Here is a 21,223-nt window from a genome sequence, read left to right on the forward strand (position 1 = left end):
GTGCAAGGCGCCATGTGCGCGCTCCCGCCTCGCGCCCCCGCCGGCAGGCAGGAGGAGCGGCGGCCAATCAGAGCGCGCGGTTCCACAAAAGCCGGACTCCGATTGGCCGCGGGCGCGGGGGCACCGCGAACAAAGAGAAGTCCCTCCAGGTACCTGGCCCGGGCTGCGCGCCCCCGCCCCGGCCCCCTGCACGTGTAAATACGTGTGTGTGTACGCGAGTGTGTGGGGGTGTGAGAACGGCTGTGTGCCTGCAGGGGGGTGGGTCCCTTCCCCTCCCCCCCCCGCTTTTATTTTTTAATTTTGTTTCTAGAAAGAAAGGGAGGTTCATGGTATCTGGTGCTTCTCTTCTCCCAAACACAATAAATCTGTTGAAGACATTTTTTTTTCTTTCAAAAAAATAATAAAAAAGCGGCTGCAACAAAAACACTCAATGCAGTTAGGAGGAAAAGGTCAACTCGAGCCAATACAGACCGTAAGTACGGTTGCGTGGTTGTTTGTAGCACTTGGAGGGGATTTTTTTTTTTATTATTATTATTAATTTCTTTTTCTGCGAGTTTTGGGAGTTGAAGGAAGTAGGGTTTTCAGGGGTTTGAGGAGAAATAAATCCCACGAGCAGAGTGGATGGAGATAGGAGGGCGAGAGCAGCGTGGCCACACCAATCACACTGGCGGTGCGCTCGGGGAGGGGGGACAGCGCCTGCCGGGGGTCCGGGCTGCCCGTGGGGGCCGGAACGGGACGGGATAGCACGGCACGGCACGGGGGGAGCCCGTTACCCACCGCCCGCAGCCGCTCCCCAGCGGCACGGCGAGGCGGCCGCCATCCGAGCCGCGAGGAGGCCGGTGAGGCGAGGAGCGGCCGGTAAGGCGCCTCGCCGCAGCACTCCCTCCCTGCCCTCCCTCCGTCACACGCCGGTGCCGGTGAGACGAGGCCGGGCACCGGGGCTGGGGGCCGCCCGGCGGCGTCAGCGGCTCCCCGCCCAGCCGCCGAGCGGCCGGGCCGAGCCCCGCTCCCCCCTCAGCGCTCGCCCTCCGCCGGCAGCCAATGGCGCTCGGCGGCGTCACGTGACGCGCGCGCGCACGGCCTGAGCCGTAACGAAACCGCCGCGCTGCGGGGGTTGGCGGTTGCTGGGCGCGAGCGCCCCTCCCCCTCCTCCCCTCCTCCTCCCTCAGCACCCCCCCCCCCCCCCCGCCGGCGGCAATTCATTACGGCTTTTAGCTTCCCATCGCCGGCTAATTAAAAATACTAAAGCTTAAAGCTCCGCGGCTGTCTGACTTGGGGGTGGGGTGGGGGGTGGGGGTGGGGTGAGGGGATGGCGGGGGGGGAGGAAGGAGCCGGGCTGCGTGAGGCTGGCGGAGACAATGAGGGGGGAGCGGTCTGTCCTGAAGAAAAGGTCGTCTGCTTTATCTCCTCGGGCTCTAATTACCGAATTACTTACCGCGTGACTGATTAGCTCCCGTGTTGTGTGTGTTTTTTTTTTTTTTTTGGTTGTTTAATATTACGATATTTCTCCTCGGCGGTGGTATGAAGCCGCCCCCCATCCCATCCCCCCCCCCCCCGTGAAGGCGCCCCCCCAAGTGTTTTGATAACCGGTTTATCAGATCGGTGGTTACCCCCCCCCCTTCCCCTCCCCCTCCTTCCCTACCCCCCCCCCTTCTCCCCCTCAAGTTACTTGAAGAAATCAGATCTGTCAGGACGGGCGAAAAAAATGCCACTTCCCAACTAACAGGCGGAATCCAGCCCAGATTTTCAGTCCTTTCTTCTTCTTTTTTCCCTTCCTCCCTTTCACTAATTTATCCCGATGTTAGCACATTCTGTCTCGTAACACCCGGACGCCTGTAGGTTTGTTGCACGGGATCATTACTTACTGCTCAGGCTGGCTCCGAGCACGGGGCTGAAGACGGAGTGGGAAGTTGGGGATAACATTTTTATTTTATTTTTTTAAATTACTGTGATTATTATTACGATTCCGTGCTTTTACTCAGGAAAGCAAACAGGCAGAAAAAAAAAAAGAAAAACAAAACAAAACAAAAAAACCTGATGCTCCAGTTCTGAATGTGAAATATTACCTACCAGCTTGTAAAGTTGTGAGGAACAGCAGCATTTTTTTTTATTTTTTATTATTTTTCTAAGCGAGGAGGAAAAACCAAACAAACAAAAAAGGACTTCTGATCCGTGTGCCAAAGTAGGGGGAGATGTGTTACTGACCGATTTATACTGGCTGAGATGATACTTGCTTTCTACTTCTTGTTCACTTGCTCTTTAAGTAAAATGAGACACAGAGTTGTTGCTGAGACGAGTGGGAACAGCAGTTTGATTTGCTGGTTTAATTAAAAAATGATAAAGGATTAAAGGTAAGCATTATGCATATATATGTATAAATATTTCGACAGTCGACTGTAAAAGGGATAGATCCCTTTAAAAATCGTTTTAACTAAGCTTTGTCAAACACACACTCATTTGCGGCCACTGAGGCCACCTTGGTGCAGATCACTTAAAGTGTATGTCTTAATCAGTTTCCTGTACAGTCAGTAATACTATATTTAACAGACATAACAATTGTGTGACCTAGGAGTGCATTAGAACTGCATTTAGAACTGTTACCTTGAGCATATATTTTAAAGAAAGATCTTTTTATTTCCTTTTTGTTTTATTCTTACCTATGGAGTTTAATATTTTTCAGTAAACATTTGTGTTTATGGGTTGTCGGTTTTTAATAGAAAGCTGTATTGTGTCAAGGAGAATTAGGTTTCCCACTTCCCTCAACCCCCTCTCTCCCCTCACCCCTCCAGAAAAAAAGAGATTAAGTAGAAAAGGGGTAAAAGATAATATAGGAAAGTCACAGAACTTCAAGGGTCTGGTTTAAAGCCACGAAATCCATGGAATGCAGCGAGGAGTGAATCTGTGTCCTTCCTTTTCTCCCGTTCGTGCCTAGGTGGTGGTCCAAGGGGTTAGATTACAACATGTGTTCCAACAGCTAGGCACCATTTCTAAGACTGTATTTCCTGAGCTTTGTGGATTTAAATCATGCAGTTAATTTTTTTTTAAGTTTCTATTTGTGGATATGTTTTTAAAGAGAGATTGTGGATGTTGGGATACAACTAGATTAAAGATGCTCACTGTAAAAGCATCACCGCTATTGCCTCTGGTTTAACAAAGTTAAGGGGGAAAATGTGGAAATAGTGAATGATTTTGCTCCCCCTACCTTGGCCCTTTTTATTAGTTGTGTTATATTCTGCTAAGATCCCGACAAGAAATATCCGACTTTTCCCCTCCTCACAGGAAAAGGTGGACGTGGACTGCAGGTTATAAACCTAGACACACCTGGGGAAAGAAGACAAGAAGAATTAAAACTTAAAAAAGCCCAGCGGAGATAGACGAATGTCCCCACATCTCCAAAGGAAAGTTCATCGGATTTTTACTCTAGAGATCTCATCTTCAGGATGTCATTGAACACCTCCACTACAGGAAAAGGTGTGGATCCAAACACGGTTGACACTTATGACAGTGGCGATGATTGGGAAATCGGTGTTGGGAATTTAATAATCGATTTGGACGCCGATTTGGAGAAGGACAGACAGAAATTTGAGATGAATAATTCTACCAATACCACCAGCAGCAGCAACACCAGCTCCAAGGATTGCGGGGGTCTGGCTTCCAGTGGGGCTAATACTACCTCAGCCTTAGCTGATGGCCTAAAATTTGCTTCTGTTCAGCCCTCTGCTCCCCAGGGGAATTCCTCTCACAAAGAGACTAGCAAATCAAAAATGAAAAGGAGTAAAACTTCTAAGGATGCTAATAAATCTCTGCCTTCTGCTGCCTTGTATGGGATTCCTGAGATCAGCAGTGCTGGCAAGAGGCAGGAAGTCCAAGGGCGCCCTGGAGAGGCAACTGGCATGAATTCAGCACTGGGTCAAAGCGTGAGCAGTAACCCGAATGGCAATAATAACAACACCAGCAACACCACCACCACTATTGCCTCTTGTGGGAAAAACAAAGAGGAGAAACCAGGTAAAAACCAGGGCAGCAGAGGCTCCAAGCGGGATAAGGATGCGGGGAAGTCCAGGAAGGACAAGCAGCACGACCTGCAGCCGAGCCACCCCAATGGCCCCGGGGGTGGCAGTGGCCAGGCCCCCACAGGGCACCTCTATGGCTACGGGTCCAAGGGCGGTGGGAGCAGCAGCCCCTTCCACTGCACTGCTGCCACCGCCGTCGGGGAGGTGAGCAAAAGTGCCCCGGATTCAGGGTTAATGGGGAACTCTATTTTGGTAAAGAAGGAAGAGGAGGAGGAAGAGAGCCACAGGCGAATCAAGAAGTTGAAGACAGAAAAGGTAGGACAAAGCTCCTCTCCACCTCCTCTTCCGTGTCACCCCGTGTCTATGATAAACTTCCCACAGCTGTGTGTTTGGCTCCTGTCTCGTTACCTCTGCTCTGTGTCCGTAACATCCATCTGTTCTTCCTCTAAAAAAGGACACAAACCTCCTCCCCTGGGTGGGAGACACCACGTTTTGGGTGTGCTCCTTTCCCACACAATTTCCCCCACTGTTTCCAGACACAGAGAACGTTACCATCCTGCCCTTGCCTTCTGGTGGCCTTTGCCCAGGAGGAGAAGCCCCGAGATGACCCCGGGTGAGCTGTCCCCGGTGTCAGCCGAGAGCAGCAGTGCTGGTACTGGTGGGATGGCACGTGGGACGGCAGGCTGGAGGTGCCCCCATTTGCCTCAGGGGGTGCACAGCTCCAGCTCCTCCAGCAGCAGCTCGGGCACGTGCTAACTGTCCTGCCATGAGGCCACAGGGACCCCACACCCTAGTCCCACTCTCAAGAGCCAAGGCTGGGAAAAGGGAGGCAGCCACAAGGCCCCTGGGCTCTGCCGTGTCCCTGTGTGGGGACGAGGGATGCTTGTTGCACAGGGGGGCTCCTGCGGTGGGGCAGCAGCCCCCAGGCGCTGGTGCAGAGAGGAATGATCCAGCAGGCAGGCTGTGCCCCTGGTCTTGCTGGAAGGCGGAGGCTGGCAGGAGGGGAGGCACCTTGTCCCGACACACGTACGTGTGCCAAAGGGCTCTCGGAGCAGAGAGGAGCTCACTGGTCTGAGCCCCGCTGGCGCTTGGACGTGCACTGCTTGTGTGCTGAGTGGTGGAAATGTGTGAAAGGCACCAAGCGGGGGTGTGCGCTTTTGTTCCTTTATGTTAATGCAGCCAAGGATGCTTTCTGTACGAATAAATGCCCACTGTTGTGCTCAGAGGGAAGGGTGGAGGCAGAGCACGGCTTTTGTAACAGCTTGTTGGAGGAGGTTCTGGTGTCAGCGGGAGCTGCTCCGTCCCAGGGCAGACGGTGTTGTAGTGGGGTCTGGGGGGCTAGATCATGGGTCAGATGGACTCCACAGGTTGTCCAGCACGGATAACCTAACCTACCTATCAGCCTACCCCAAAAATGGAGCAAGTCGACGCCCCATGAGCGAGTAGCATCAGGGTGTTAGACTGAGACCTCATTGTCTGCTGCTGTGCTCCTAAATTATTTGCTTTTACTGTTTCCCTGGGCAAATGCTCAGTGATAGGAAAACTTTCGGGCTGGTGTTAATGGTATGGTCTGCAAGCGTCTGGGAGGGCTGTAGGTCTCAGGGAAAAGTTATGGCTCTTTATGACCTGTTACCAGCTTTTTAGCATTTCAGCGGTGCTGAAGGTTTTGTAACGTCAAAGTCGACTTTTGAGGATTAGATTTGGGTGTTTGTGACATGAGATATTGGTAGAAACTTGAAAATAATTTCAAGGGCTTGTATTCGAGGCAAGGAACAAATCAAATTTCATATTGTATGCATATTACTGCTTTTAAGATAGCATATCTACAGATGAATTTGAATGAACCTTGTGACCTTTTCTAAATGCAGATGAGAGAAAACCAGATTGATTCAATGCATATGTATATGCTTTGATTTATGGAAGTTCTGCTCACTGTGAGAAGGTGTCCTAAAATCTCATGCTCTCTTTATTAACTTAGTACAGTAGGCATTTACTTTTGTTGCCAATAGTCTTCAAATTGCAGTTCTCTAATCTGTTTTAACTATCTAGATAAATTGCCCTAATCCAGTCTTCACAATGGTTGTGGTTAAAGAGTCAGAGCCGTTTGATTGGATTCAGTGGCTGCCTGGAATGTGGGAGGTACTGCCCTTTTGCAACCCCCTTAGCCTTTTAATCTTTCAGCCAAATGTTCATATTCAACAATTTTGTTTAGCTGGCAATCTGAACATTTCAGTATCTCAAAGGCTGCTGTCATGGCAACAGAGATTAGAGAGTGGTGTGGTTTCTCCAGTTTTTGTGTTCTTTTCAGTCTCAAGTCACACAGGAAATTGTATGAAGAACTCACATACATGTGAGTAATCCTATGTGCAATGTAAATGGAACGGCCTGTAAATTCAGAGCAAACACGTATGGGGTGCTTTAGAGCCGGTGGTACCCTTGGCGTTGTGGCTGCTGCTCCAATAGCAGTTGAGTTGGAGCGTGGATTTCTGCTAACAGCCACTGCTGTTGGCACACAGTGACTTTAATACAGGCTTCACACATTAGAGTCGTGCAGTGTTGGCCATTGTCTGGCACACTGGTGTGCTTGCTTGCTGTCTTAAATAACATCCCTTAGCATTTCTCTTCCTAGAGAATGTTCCCTACTAGACATACGACAATAATAAACCTCATTGCTGACAGTGGTGGTAGTGAAACTTCAGTGTTTTATGTTTGTTGTTTTGGCGTTTTTCCCAAATGGTTAATAATCATTAGGGCTTTTTTTTCTTTTTTCTTTTTTCTGTAAGGGTTTTAAATTTGTGTTCAGACTAGGATGGATGTGCTTTACTTGGATAAAGCACCTTGTGTCTGTAGACACATAATTTTCAAGCCTGCATGTTAAAATCAATTTCCAGTTATCTTAATGCAGTGAAAGACATGTCTCACGAATTTGGATGTGTCCTAATAGATAGAAACGAGTTAATGCCTGCTGAGTCAAAATCTAAAGGTTTTTTGTATCTGGTGCAGAATTGCATATGTTTACTATTTGTGAAAAGCTTGGAGCAGATTCCCTGGAGTTGTAGTCACTGTTTAGTTTTCACAGCATGCTTCAATGTCTATTTTTGGTCTATTTATTCTGTTTCCTTGCTGCAGAAAGTCATGTAAAACATGATAAATAGGATCTTATGAAGCCTAATTAAATCAATGACTGTGTTCTGCTGGCTCTTTTATGCAGAAACCGCAAGTATGTTGTAAAAGTCGCCACTCCCCTAATATGTGGATAAAGTCAAAGTATGCTGTAATTCTAAGATGTTTGAGCTATATTCATGCAGCCCATTTTGTGGTTAAGCCACCAGTGACATGTCTGAATAAGTAGCTTTGACAGGTAGGCTAACCACTCCGAAGATTTTTGGTGTTAAAACCTGTCTCCATTTTCCATTCCTTATCCATACCATACCATTTTTAGCACAGTTACTGTTTGTCAGCATGAACTCTTCATCTGTTTTAGCTATGTTTTTGTATTTTTAACAGCTGTTACATTGAAAAGAGTTCAGTTTATCAACAGAAAATTACTATCTGTGTGTTGCAGGAAGATTTGGGGATTCAAACACAATGTCACAATGTACTCTGAGATATGGGAAAATGGTAGTTGGCATATGAAAATCTGTGTGTTTAAATGAAAATAATACAGAAGATCTGAAGCTGTAGTCAGGTGCAGTTTTTAAATGAATGTCAAGTGATATTCCAGGGTTGGATTTTTCTGTTGTCTTAGCACGTTGCGTTGGATTAAGACTGCATTTCGCATCTGAACATTGTCGTCAGCAAATTAACGTGTTGGCTGGTATTGTTCATTTTATCTTCGCTTCTCGTAGCAGGATTGAGGGTGATCTACACTTTGTCAGGAAATTTGTGTGCATTTTACCCACTGATGTAAATCATTTAAGTACATGCTTTGTTTAATGGTGTTATGGCGATATGCTTTTCATGTACTTTCCTCGCTGGCCTTGGGTGTAGTTTATTCACTGTGAAATAAAAGGGCAAGCAGGTCACCCGCTGTAATTAAAGAACAAAGTCTATTGTTGTTTGACAGCAAACTGTTTTGAAAGCTACATAAGGGATTTAGCTGTTAAAAAGTGATAACTATGGGTGCCTAACAATAAGCACGGCTCAGGGTTCTCAAAGTCCTGTAGGGCAGCCTCGCAGCGTGGCGGTGCTTTCTGAGCTGGGTGAAGAGGTGCTGCCCTTTGGCCAAGGGAGGTGGTGGGCGTGAAGCCACTGACCCTGGCGTGGCCGCGCGAGCAGACCTGCTGCAGCACCCCTCCACGGAGCCTCTGGGGCACGGCGTGGGACTGCTGGGAAAAGGCTGTGCTTTCGGCACCAGTAATTTTACAATTTTAATAACTTCATAAATACCCAGTAAAAAGGAAGGGATTGATTGTCCAGATGTCATGAGGTTAACCATGTTCTCCATGTTAAAGGGCTTTGCTGCAAGACTGTTTTAATTATAGCTATATAAAGACTTGTTTTTCCAAAGTAGCATTTTATAGTCCAATAAATGAAATGTATGTTAAAAGTGCTAAGCAAAATCTCCCGTAACCACAGAGGTGTTCAATAACCAGATTCAAGGAACATGGAAAGTACCATCTGTTCCTAGTTTTCAGCATAAAACCAGGAATAGAATAGTTGAGATTTGCCCATATTTTTGAGACTCTCTCCTTTTTTATTATTATTATCATTATTTTAAAAAGTTCACCTGGCACTTTATAGAAGCTTTCTGAAATGCAATAATACAGAAGAGACTGCGAAAACACATGTTCGTACATATAGTTAACCGGTTCCACTTTCATTTAAAGAGATTTCCAGAAGCTCAGTCATTGAAGAATTTATAATAGTGAATCACCTCCTGCAGGCAAACACAATAAGGGTCAGTCCTTCAAAGATCTTACTATTTAGCTAGAACCTGAATTATTCTGTCAGTTTTTCCCCAAGAGGTAAAAGGAAGGAGGAAAAAAAATAAAAAGAAGACTCTCCAAAGATAACTTTAGCAAGCTCTTATCAGTCACCTAATCACATATGATAAAACCACTGACGAAATTTTTCCATGCAGAGACTTGGGAGAGTTGTTCTAGGATCGCTGATAGCGGGAAAATTACTCTTTTAAAGATAACTTGAGTTCTGACCTGTTTGGCAGTGAGATTCCTGGCTGCAGCCTGCGAGCCCTGGATAAAACACCATCCGGCCTTTGTTGGAGGCCTTTGACTGAAGTCATTAGACTGGTGTTGTGCCGCCCCGAGATAAATGGCATTATCTGTGCGTGGCCTGACAGGAAGCAGACAAGTTAATGGCAGGCTGCAGGGCGGATCCGCGCGGTCCGGGCTGAAGGGTGAAGCCCAGACCCCAGGCTGCAGCCACGTTCCTGCTCCTCTGCTGAGGGCCTTGACTGTTGGAAAACTGTTTTGACAATGGCAATGTAAATTGGAAATCAGGAATGTGTGGGTTTCCTTGCACGCTAAAACTGTTGTGGTTTGTGCGTAAGAAATGAGTGATGCGGTTTTGAGGAGGTGCCATCTCCATATTCCCTAGCGCTGGTGTTTACAGGAGAGCTTGGGCTGCCTTCTGCTAATTGAACACATCCTGAAGGCAGTGTCCCCCTCAGTTTGCTCTACCATCCCTGCGATCTGCATTTGTACTGCTAGGCTAAACACTGTTATGTCAGTGGCGGCAGGACTCGTCCTGTGGTTGCTTTGTAAAACAGAGGTATTAATAAAAGGGGGAAAAAAAACCAAGAACAGTCCACAACAGTGTAAATTATGTTTCCTTAGGGAGAAAGTGTTGAGAATAGGCAGCAGTGTGGAACAAAATGGAACCCACCGCAAACTGAACACTTGTCATGCTCGGGTCCGCTTCAGTTTCTTCCTTGTGGCCTTTAGTGAAGATGCTCAGAAAATCCATCATCCTGTTCTGTACCTGCACGCCTGGTGGTTGCCTGGCCCCAGTGCCCTGCCTGGACTTTCCAGATTTGCTGTAGTCTCCATGATGAGTCCCTAGATCACAGGACACTTGAGTGTGTCCTGAGGGGTGACTTGGTCAGCTCCACAGGGTGTTTGGAGATGTTGTTCCAGCTGAGAGCCAGACCACATGCTACGTGGTTAAAGCCCAGGGGGCAGGTAGGAGGGAGAGTGGGTGAGCTGAGACACCCTTGAAATGGTGCCAGCTGTGACACCACTATTGAGTGCACCGCACAGCTGCATACTGGCACCCTTTCCTCCCTTCGGAGCCAGGAGGATCCCACATGTCCAGAAACCACACGTGGGATTAAAGGTCATCAGGCAGGGTCCGTGAAACTGTAGGTCAGCAGACCTTCCTGATCAGAGGACAGAAGGAAGTGGAGTGGGAGACGTAGACCAAGTAGGCCTTGAATAGTTGCCTTCAGAGTGCCCAGTGTGACTCGACAGACTGTGCTGCTGTTGACCCAGCTGCCCATAGCCTTGACTGCAAGAGTCTTTGAAGTGCTCCTTTTATTTATGCGATGTGGGTCTGCCAGCCTGGGGCAGTGTTACCAGTGCACGTGGTATCTGAGCACATTTTACAAGTGTTGTCAGGAAGGCAGACTCAGAAACACTAACATTTCTGCTATTAGAAATACCACCTTCACTGCTGTTTCTGGTAAAGACATAAGAGTTAGGTATTTGAGGTTTTCATCACCCACTCTTAGAAACAGGTTGTGTCTCTTCCAGGGATGCTTGAGCAGCTTGGCGTGTACTTGCTGGATGTTCAGTGTTCCTCAGTTGTAGCACTCAAGTTTTGCATTGCCAGTTGGCTACGTATTCCAGGTTTGTTCCATGGTATACGGGTGAGATTGCCGAGTATAACTACATTTTAGTCTGCCTTGCTCTGAGCTGATGTACTTAGTACAGCTGATCCAACAGATAGGTTATTCTTTACTTAAGAGGGTTGACACTATGCTGGCTTTACCTTGTACTTACGTAATGTTGCAGTGTACGCTACAATGTGTTACTGCATTTCCTGGAAGGACAGAGAGCTTATCTGACTTCTTGATTGTGCTTTATTGCTTATAATAAATACATCCTCTCATGGGTCCTCAGATGGTGGTCACAGCTGTGGGTGCATTGACTTCTGTTGAAGGGCTGGCCATAGTTCTGCTAAAAGCTTGTGTTTGTTTTGCTATATTTTCATACTGAGGAGTTATTTTTATTTGTTAATAATAATCACAGGAAATACATTGATCTTCTAAAAACTCTGGTCTATATACAACATTCCCTGTTGGGTGAAAGATAGCAAAATGGTTGTCTGTGAAAATTTCTGATTATGATGTAAATACAAAATGTAAGTATGTTTTTAAAATTCATAAAAGCTTGTTTATATATATATTTTTTTTTCTTCAATTTGGCAAACTTTTCTTTTTTCCTTTTCACATCAGAATGTTTCTGCCCCAGCTCTTCTGTGGTGCAGCGTTTAACCAAAGTGAATAATAATGCAAGCTATCATTTTTTAATTTGCTTAAAAATATGTTTGAAATAAGATAATTTGAATAAAGATAATAACCGGTTTTCATAGAAGGACTTCTGGGGTTTTCTTAATATGAGATTTTAAATCATAAGTTTTTTTGATTATGTTCATTAATTATACCCACAGTTCATTGCAGGCTATGAGTAGCCATTTGGGCAAATGCAAAGATCAGACTGTGATTTTGGGTTGTGCCGTAGCCAGGGTTTCAGTAAGCACTCTCTGTTGCATTTTGTCTTAATTTCGGCTAAATGGTCTTGGCAATTGGAACAAAGTCTTTACATTTGAATGAAAGGTTGTAAAACTAGTCAGAGTGACTTGGCTGACAAGCACGTTCTTTGTAATTTTTGTTTTCCTTTTTTTTTTTTTTTTTTTTTTGGAAAAAGATAAAAGAAGATTCAGGCAGGTAGGAATAGATGGTTGCTTCTTATGGCTCTGTGTACATGTGCATGTATACATACACACTCTGTGTTTATAAACAGGACTATTTGATCAAAAGATGTAAGGGAGTGAGTAGGGTAAGTTGCATGCAATGAAAGAGGCTTGGGGATTGTACATGTATTTAGATTTTCGACCTGAAGGGTAGCTATGGTGTTTGATCACAACACTACCAGTAAATGAGTTGTATTTTATGGAGAGAAGTGTATTATCTCTGCTTTTCTAGTAGGCAAGCAAACGCTGCTAAATCTCACCTTCTCTAACATCTACCTGTAATTTCCACTGAGGCTATTCAGAAAAAGCCATTGGAAATTTAAATTTGAAATCCCCCCCACCCCCGTTTTTTTTTTTAGTAAATTTTAATGTAAAGAAGGGCAATGTTGAATTGAGTCCTTTATGATAAACCTTTCTCAACCATTATGACTCAATATGGTCTTTAGAAATAATAAGCACTTAAAATTGGTTCACTTATCTTCTCCCATTTTCCTCTCCCAGTTTTTGATTCGTCCTAGACTAAATCTTATTCCCGGGCACAAACCCAGCTTGGCTGAGGTGATTCAGTCTCCTGGGAATCTACACTGTCAAATAATAACACAAGGAAAATGTGCCCATGGGGATATTTGAAGCATATGCCAATAGTGGTGTGCGAACGCAATTTTTTGCAGTCAAAAGAGCAAACTAAAAATCTATTGATTGTGGTTACTTGGTGTTTTCGGAACACTGGTATTCTAGTTATTGAATTGTCTTGTCATGTTAACCAGCAAGCAGATGGCATTATGCCACGAAAGTATACTTTTACTTAAAGGAACTTTAGAGGTTTTGATGTGTTTTCTTTTCCTCTTATTTCCCTGATGGCTTCTTTTTATTGAAGAGTAACATGAGGAGACCTGGTAGCAATTTCATTGCTTTCCCATAACAGTTTGAAATAATAGCTTGGTCTTTGGTTGCCAGTCAAGTTTCTACCAGTCAGCTTGATTCTGTTTTTTATCATGTGGCAGTGGAATATGAAAAAGTATATTTGTAGTTTGCTCTCAGAAACTGGCTCCTTTTTTTTTTTTTTTTTTTCCTCTCATGCTTCAATTAGCAGCAGAGGAGTAAGCTCCAATTGGTCACACTTACGTAAACTCCTAGAATTCACTTTCTATTATTCTGATAAAAGACAGCAGTCAAGTTTAGGCTGAATTTCCTAGGAAATTGAGGTGCATCTGGCCTCTGATGCACAAGGCGCTTTGATTTTGCACACACTTAATTTCTTGCATTAGCCGTTGAGTTAATTCAGGGGCTCTGTTAAGTCCGTTCCTCACTTCTAAATTCACACTACTCAAATGCCACCTTCATTGGTGAATTTCAGTGATACTGCATTGAGCTATGGTAGAAGTGTATCTCTGTGTGCCCATAGGTCTACATTACACAAGCACAGATTTTACAGTTTTCACTGCTTCCCTCAACCATTGAGAAGAGTTAAATGCAATTTGTAATCTCAGTTCTCATAGTGCACAGGGCCAGACCAAATTATTTTTGGATTTCCTGTCACCTCCTTGGCTGATTCCTGCAGATGGCTCATGTTAAAAGCAACAATAATGTTTGAATTGGAAGAGTTTGGTCTTTGGGTTTTCATTCTTCATGGAGAACTGTTTATTTGTGTGTGGTTTGCCACACTACATGGATAGGACTATCAAATCTGTGCTTTATTATAGGCTTAAAGCAGTGGGGTAATGGCAGTAGTTGCATGTTCCAGGGCTTCGTGTTCTTGCCAATTCTTTCTTTTTGAAGGAGGAGAATGGAACTAGATTTGTATCTCTGCAACAAAAGGTAATAGTTAGAAGCAAATAAAATTAGAAATGGACCTCAATGCAACTCTGTTTTGCTGCTAGAAATTTTAAATCTGATTTAGTAAATGTCCAGGGACTTGTTTAGTTAGCGCGCACTGAAGATACAGATCTAACACTCCAGAGGCGTGCTGGCTCTACTGAACATACTTGACGTAGAGTTTTACCAGTTGTTTTTTGCCCTGGGTTTAATGTTAGGCAGGGTATGTTGAATTGCACTGGAGTTCAGGAATTTGAAGGGAAAAAATTGTTGTAATTTGAGAACAGTGAAGATTGTTGTTGGCACTCCCTGCCTTCCTATAAAGCTAAACTCATCTGACACTCTTCAACCACTAGTAAGGTGTAGTCTCGGGTAATACACTTAGTGTTGCTAGTTGCCTTTTAAGGATAGGGTTATATACATTTATGCATGTATGTATATAAACAAATACATACATATGTGTGTGTATGTACATCTGTGTATGTATATAGGGTGTATACAGGCACACACACACATAAAGAAATGCTACTGTTTTACAAATACAGCAGCTGAGTTTTTGCTAATAGTCTTTATTTACATTTCATGTCCAGATCCTTTAACAATCTTTCCTGTGATTCTGCACCAGGTGCCAAACACTGAAGGAGAAAGCTAGCAGCTGTTTCCATTACAGCATTGGTACATTTTTCTCTATGCTTTATTTTCATTTTTATATTCCCCTCCAACCTTTTGTAATCACTCCTTAAAAAAGAATTTTCCCTTTGCCTCTGATGTATCTGTTTGCAGGCTTCTGTGTTATTCTTAGCTTTAAAAATATCAAACCTGCTTGATTTTTTTTTCTGCTACATGCTTAATGCTTTGACTTTTGCTCAATTCAAATAAGTAGTTCATTACTTTGTCTGAGTAAGTCCTGCCTGAGATGAGTCCAGGTTACAGAACAAGGCCTAGTATGACCAATTTGATTATTCCTGTAGCAACTTGAGTCTCAGTATGATTTGTATTTTTTTTCCATGCCACCTGGATAGTATTTTTCTTATTCTTACTCTTTCCTTCACCATCTCTCTGAAAATAATAGTTTCATGGCTGTATGCTGTTACTGCTGAGATATGACTGAGAACTGCATGCCGTACAGTGAGGCACATTCATTTTCATCTAGTACCCGTTTATTGCCTTGAGCACTGTAAATCTGTCAGCTCTTCACGATGCTTTCACCTCTTTCTTCATTTGCTCCAGCTTCTAGTTTGACAATGTTCCCCTGAGGCAGAATTCTAATCTGCTTCCAATTAGTTGCAAAATGTGACTCAAATTTCCACATTATGGCTGCTGTTTTACTTGCACGCACACATCTAGAAACAAATTAATGCTCTTGAATATTTATTTTTGAGCCTTCAGATTTATGCTGGGAGGAAGAGTTGCCAACTGTTTTCAAAGCACTTCCAAGATTTACCTTTTTCCTCAAACTGTAATATTTACTGTAGACTTAAAATGCCTCTTACTGCTTTATGTTTACAAAACCTTTTCAGCTGACTGGTAATTACAGAAGATGCATCACATATGGATAAATTCTAAAAATGAACAATACTTATAATTAAGGTTAAATTTGTGATTACTATGCCAAAGCAGGATACAAAGCACTTTTTTTTTTTTCCCCAGGGCTAACACAGCAATTTTTTTTTAACCTTTACTGTAGTTTTTGAGAATGAGTGTACTTAGTTGCCACCTGTCTGCAAGTCACTTACTATCCCTGACTCTAGAAGTCATCATTTGGTTGAAAGGGTGGGAGGGGAGAGACAGAGATTCATTTGGTCTTTAGTGAGTTTTTGTAGATAGAGCTAATTAAAATCTGTTTGCATGCATCCCCCTATAGGTGTCTGTACTTGTGTATACGTGTATCTACATGAGTACATGGGTGTATCTTTAAAAGATTTGATATAAATGCAGTTTTGGGATTCTCAGTTAACATTTGTATTCCTATGAGTAATTTCATTAGGGATACAGCCTTTACAGTTCACTGGGGAAAAAGTGAATTTTTGGATGGAAAGTCCAGAGATCTAGATTAATACACTGGAGAAAGGACTGGAATCTAAACCCTGCTTGCAGGCTGAACTTTTGTTTGGGCAAAACCAGCATTGAAGCCTCCATGACAGTTCTGCTTGATTGCCCTTCTGCCTCAGTGCCTTATGTCTGTAGTTGCCTATATGGAGAAACACAGTATATTTAATTCAAATGTACCAGTAGCTAAATTTATAGGTGCAAATCTTCAGTAGAGTTTAGCACTCTGCAGCTTGGCAGATTGATGTCAGCAGCCATAATAGACTTTAAATAGGCTTGCGGAATTTCATTGGGAGGTAATATTGCTGAAGTTGATATTGCTAAGTACCTGTCATTTCTAAATGAGATTTGCACCTGTAAATTTAGCTGTTCATTTGCAGTAATTCACTTACTTATAGACAGATTTTTTGAAATGTTTCACTGTCTTTACCATCCCGCATTGAGTCAGTAGCGTGCTAGCCCCATGCTATATATGTGAATATCGGAGTGGAGGTGAACACGCACATGCATCGTGTTTGGGTTCACAGTTCCTGAGAAAGTATTTTCCATCAGGAACAAAAATGTAAAAACAGAGATAGAGGAAAATGACCTTGATGTTACCCTGATTTTTCTTGGGTCAAAAATGACTCTTAACTGCATAGATGAGAAACCTAGAATGCTATTTATTTCTCTAAAGATTTCGCTTCCTCTTGTAGACTCTTGTGATTCACAACATCATTTTATGAGGAAACAGTATTTGCAAACATGGTGAAATGCTGCAGCAGCGTGACCTTTTTTTTCTCATGCAACATTGAACTCTGTGAGGGCCAGCTTTGAAGTCAAGGTGAATTGCAGTTCCTATGATTATCGGCTGTCGAGAAAAAAAGTGCACAGATAATTGAAGCCAAAGTGGAATGTATGTATTTGCAGCTTACAGGAACAGGCTTAAAGATATCCACGGTGCTTAACCAGGGCAGCACATAAAAAAACAGACCCTCATGCCCAAAGGTATGTACACATACACATGCACGCACACAACCCCACATTATTAATTTTTCAGGCAAAAGCCACGGTGCTCGTGAGAAGCATTAAATGCTTTTGTTGATAGCTTATAGTTTTATAAACTCTAAATGAGCTTATTGCCTTTTAACCAGCACTAAATAATAGAAGAACCTATGAGCCTCCACATTGGACAGCAGCCAAACAGCTAAAGAAAGAAAAAAAAGGAAATGAATGGTTTAATTGTAGAGCAAATCATTTGTTTACAGATTAAGACCTATTTGGTAGCCAAATCCTATGGACAAGGAGGTGAAAGAATGAGGCACTAAGGTACAGGAAATGAGCTTTACATTTTGTGAATAAGTCCTTCTATTTTTACCTCCTCCTAAAACAGAGGAGGCAAGGAAAAATGAATTGTTTAACAGCAGAGGCTGCTGAGCACAGCGCACATATTTAGTAGGAACAAAAGGGTGGGAGAAGGGAGCGTTGGTGCGCTTTACACTCTGACAGCAACCTGACAGCTGTAGCTGCTTCCAGCTAAGGGGCACCCGCTGGTGGCAAGAAGACCTGCCCTGTTTTGTTTTCTGTCTGAACGGGGGACGGTTGGAATGCCCCTGTTAATCGTACTTCATTTGTTTCAAGCCCTCTCCCCGACAACATTCTTAATTTCTATTTTTTTTTCTTTATGAGAGTTTTTTTTTTAATGGGCCTTTGTTTCATTGTTTCAGTATTGTAATTAATTAGCAGACAGTTCAAAAGGCTCAAAAGTGCTTGTGCTTCCTGATTTATTGTTGTACAACATTTTTTTAAAAGACCTACTAGCTGCTTGTCTGCAAATTTGAAGATACCATTTTCATGAGTCATTGGTTTAAAGGTCAAAGGCAGGAAAGTCTTATAGCACAAGTGGAGTGACCTCTACAGTTAAAGGTTGTTTAAGCTTTTTTGTTTGAATCTCCTTTTCTCAGTAATTTGCATCCTTTCAACACTTCCACCTTTCAAGCTGATTTTTCTGTGACTTCTTTACTGTAATTTCCTCACTATCACCAACATGGCAATTAATTTGGGAAGCCTAAATGTGGACATTAGAAACCAAACCCTCATGTAAAAGAAAAGAGGGAATGGCCTCAAGTTGCGCCAAGGGAGATTCAGGTTGGAAATGAGGAGACATTTCTTCTCAGAAAGAGCAGTCAGGCATTGGAACAGGTTGCCCAGGGAGGTGGTGGAGTCACCGTCCCTGGGGGTGTTTACGGAAAAGTTGGATGTGGTGCGTAGGGACGTGGTTTAGTGGGTGACGTTGGTGGTAGGGGGATGGTTGGACCAGATGATCTTGGAGGTCTTTTCCAATCTTAATGATTCTGTGATTTTGTTTATATACAAAACATCCCTGCCATCTGTAGCTTGGGAGGCAGAGCCTTTGGGGAAAGATTGTTTATGTGAAAATTGGCGTTGATTTGATCAGATTATGAACCTTCTGAAGAGTATGCTGAGCCTATGAAGATTTGGCTATACGCACTTGATTTTACATCCTCAGTAGCTGTAATAAGTTTCTGTGAGAGAATAATTGGGCAAGTTGTGTCTGGTTGTTTGAAGCCATTATAAAATACTCTTTTAGTTTGATTCCCTTTAAATTAGGATAAAGTAGGCATTGAGGTTTTTATCCCTTTGACTAGCAGGAAGCTCAAGTAAAGAAAAATCAAAAAATACAGGCAAAAAAAGAAATTGTCAGTTATTCATATATGAAATCCAGTAAGGGAATAGGAAAGCTTTCAGTGTGTATTATGCTGTGTAATTGTAAGAGGACAGAAAAATGTTAAATGACCTTTAGGTGTGGCCTTTTAAGTGCTTAGCACTGCAATGTGTTGTTTCTTTTTGTATCTCTTGACTGAAACTTCTGACACTATATGGAGTATTACTCCTTCTGCTTATATATAAGCAAAAATAAGCAGCAGTGCCAGGAGCTTGGGCTATTAAAAATGTTCCTGACAAACTGTAGTGTACCGCATAGTAACCCTAGGAACAGTATTCTTCTCTATTTTTTTTATTTATTTATTTCTATTAGCTTCTGCTGTATTTCCTTACCCAGAGAATGAGAGAGACTACATGGTAACATGCATGCAGCTGTATTTCCAAGTAACAGTCCATTTCACTAATTGCATTTAGAGGTGGAATCTGCTTGCCTGGGAACGAGTGGCAACATTAGCACTAACATCTCTGCAAGGAGGATACTGCCTGGAAAGTTAGATAGGAATTCTGCCTGTTACAAGCAGTTTTAATTGTATGTGTATTCTTAGCATGTTGATGTCCCTTCCTTTTGTCCATTAGCAATGAAATGGCTATTTCCCTTGGAACAGTAAACCACCCTCTATCATCTGATGCCTATTTGGTAAATTGAGCACTAACATCATATGTTACATGATTGAAAGCAGTGTTCTGAGTGACCCTTAAAGAACTCTGTTCTGGTATTGTGATTTCACACTGTAATGTTCACACTGGAATTTTCACAGCACAACTGGCACAGCCGCAGAAACAGACTGTAAGAGGAAGTTTGTTTCCTCTGGAGGCATAGTCTCAGCATGGTAATATTTTTTGCATCTAATTACAAGTGTATAATTTTATTGTTGTTGCTGCCTCTAACAGATGCATGGGTGGTCTTCATACTTCACAGTGAAAATGATAGCACTGAAATAATGGGTGAAGTTCCATAAATTCTCAAGACAAAATTAATCCTTTTTTGTGGCTGTATGAGGCTTAACTATCAGGAGACAAATTCACCCCAGGCCAATTCTTACTTTTTTGATCAATGTAGTGAAGTTAGGCTTACTGAGCTTTTCTGTCTCATTGGTAGAGTCAAAACAATAATTAAGCAATGTTGCCCTGAATGTGGGCCTTTGTAAATTCAAAAGGAAATTTGCCTTCTAAATCAGCAATTTAAGGCCAAGAAATTACTTAATCTCAGGATTTTGTAAGATTTCTTACAGGCTCCTTTTGATTTTTATGCCAGCCAGAAGGCTGGTAAAATTGTTAGCAAAATGAAATTCTGGACATGATCTGAACTCATTGAGATAAAAAATAGGTATGGATAGTACATATGGTGGCATAAGAGCCCTCTGCCTTGTAATTACATTTAACAACTTCAAATGCTTCCAAGAAGAGCCAGGCAAATGTAGTACTACTTTCAGAATTGAATGGGGGATGAGAGGAGGAAAGCAGGTTGAATCACTTGAGGATCTTCCAGGAACCAAACCTTTGATAAGTTTAAATATATAGGTCACAGTACCTTTTTCCTGTGTCCTGTTTGTCCTACATCTGTATGGCCCATAGGTGTTTTGAATCAGATCTTGCCTCTATGGTACAAAGAAGTCACTGTGCTTACTTGTGTGAATGGAGAGTAGCTCCATGGATGAGGACTATGGCACCTGTGTTGTTTCTTCTCATAGTTTAAGCATCTTCAGTGTTTTATTTTAGAGAAGGTCGTCTAATCTGGAAACGGAAAGTCAGTGTACTGGACTAATTTGTTTTAGTCGTTGCTAAATTTGTAAAGCATTCTCTGAGAAACCAGGCTATGAGCAGAGAGGAAATATTATTTTGAGATTGACTCTCCTTTTAAATTAAGTCTTCATTTGAAAATAACCTCGTGACTTGCTTGAGAGCTGAATTGCAGAATTCATTGTTTTTCAGTATAAGAGCAGAGCATCACTACAAGTCTTTTGAGTAGTGCTATGGTGTAAGTCAGGCTGCACTTAGAAGAGCCAGTACTTACAAGATGAAATCCTATTACAGCCCTGTTGAAATTCTTTGATATCTTTATTGGTTTGCCACTGTGGAAGTGGGCTATGGTAAATCTTGTTTTCTTGATTTAAGGACAGGAAAGGTCATGTTTTTGCTGAGTTCTCTTGCAAAAGGTTTTGCACAGCTCTCTTACAAAAGAGTGTCTACAAATTTGTCATGGCTGTATGTAGCCTTTGCATCTGGATGTACAGTGAGGCTGTATCTGTGAAGTGGGTGTGAGTGGAGCAGTGCCAGGACAAAACTGGCAGCTGGCTGCCAGAGCATGCCTCAGCCTGCGAGCACCAGTGGAACAGTTCTGTTAGGTTCCTGAAAACTGCACGGGAGCTGTGGTCCCACATGTGCTTCCCACTGCATCTTCCCAGGGTGCTGCCAGTACCCGTCACTGATGAGTACCTTCTCATATTTCCTCCTGCTTTTGCAGTTTGGGCTGTTCCCTAGCTTGCTTCTGTCAAAAACAAACAAAAAGTCCAAGTGATCCAAATGGCATGTCTATTTGAACCAAGCGTCCAGATTGGTTGGGATAAAAGGTGGCTGCATGTGTGGTTGTGTGGGCAGTTTGGAGAAGAAGGCAGTGATTTCCAGAGGAGGTGAGGTGGGGCTGGTGATAAGGAGCTGCGTTTGATGCCTTAGTTTCAGTCTAGTTC

At 43.1% G+C, this 21,223-nt stretch overlaps 1 protein-coding gene across 1 annotated transcript in view; it reads left to right on the forward strand.

The window, feature by feature from the left end:
- Positions 1 to 3,382: 3,382 nt before the first annotated feature.
- Positions 3,383 to 21,223, forward strand: part of ZNF608 (zinc finger protein 608) — a 78,563-nt gene continuing 60,722 nt past the window's right edge. Inside the window, exon 1 of the mRNA XM_035567020.1 lies at positions 3,383 to 4,328. Coding sequence (XP_035422913.1) covers positions 3,441 to 4,328 — 888 coding nt within the window. The 5' untranslated portion in view covers positions 3,383 to 3,440. The remainder of the gene's footprint in view (positions 4,329 to 21,223) is intronic.

The sequence above is a fragment of the Cygnus atratus genome, chromosome Z, assembly GCF_013377495.2.
Source record: "Cygnus atratus isolate AKBS03 ecotype Queensland, Australia chromosome Z, CAtr_DNAZoo_HiC_assembly, whole genome shotgun sequence".
Lineage (NCBI taxonomy): Eukaryota > Metazoa > Chordata > Aves > Anseriformes > Anatidae > Cygnus > Cygnus atratus.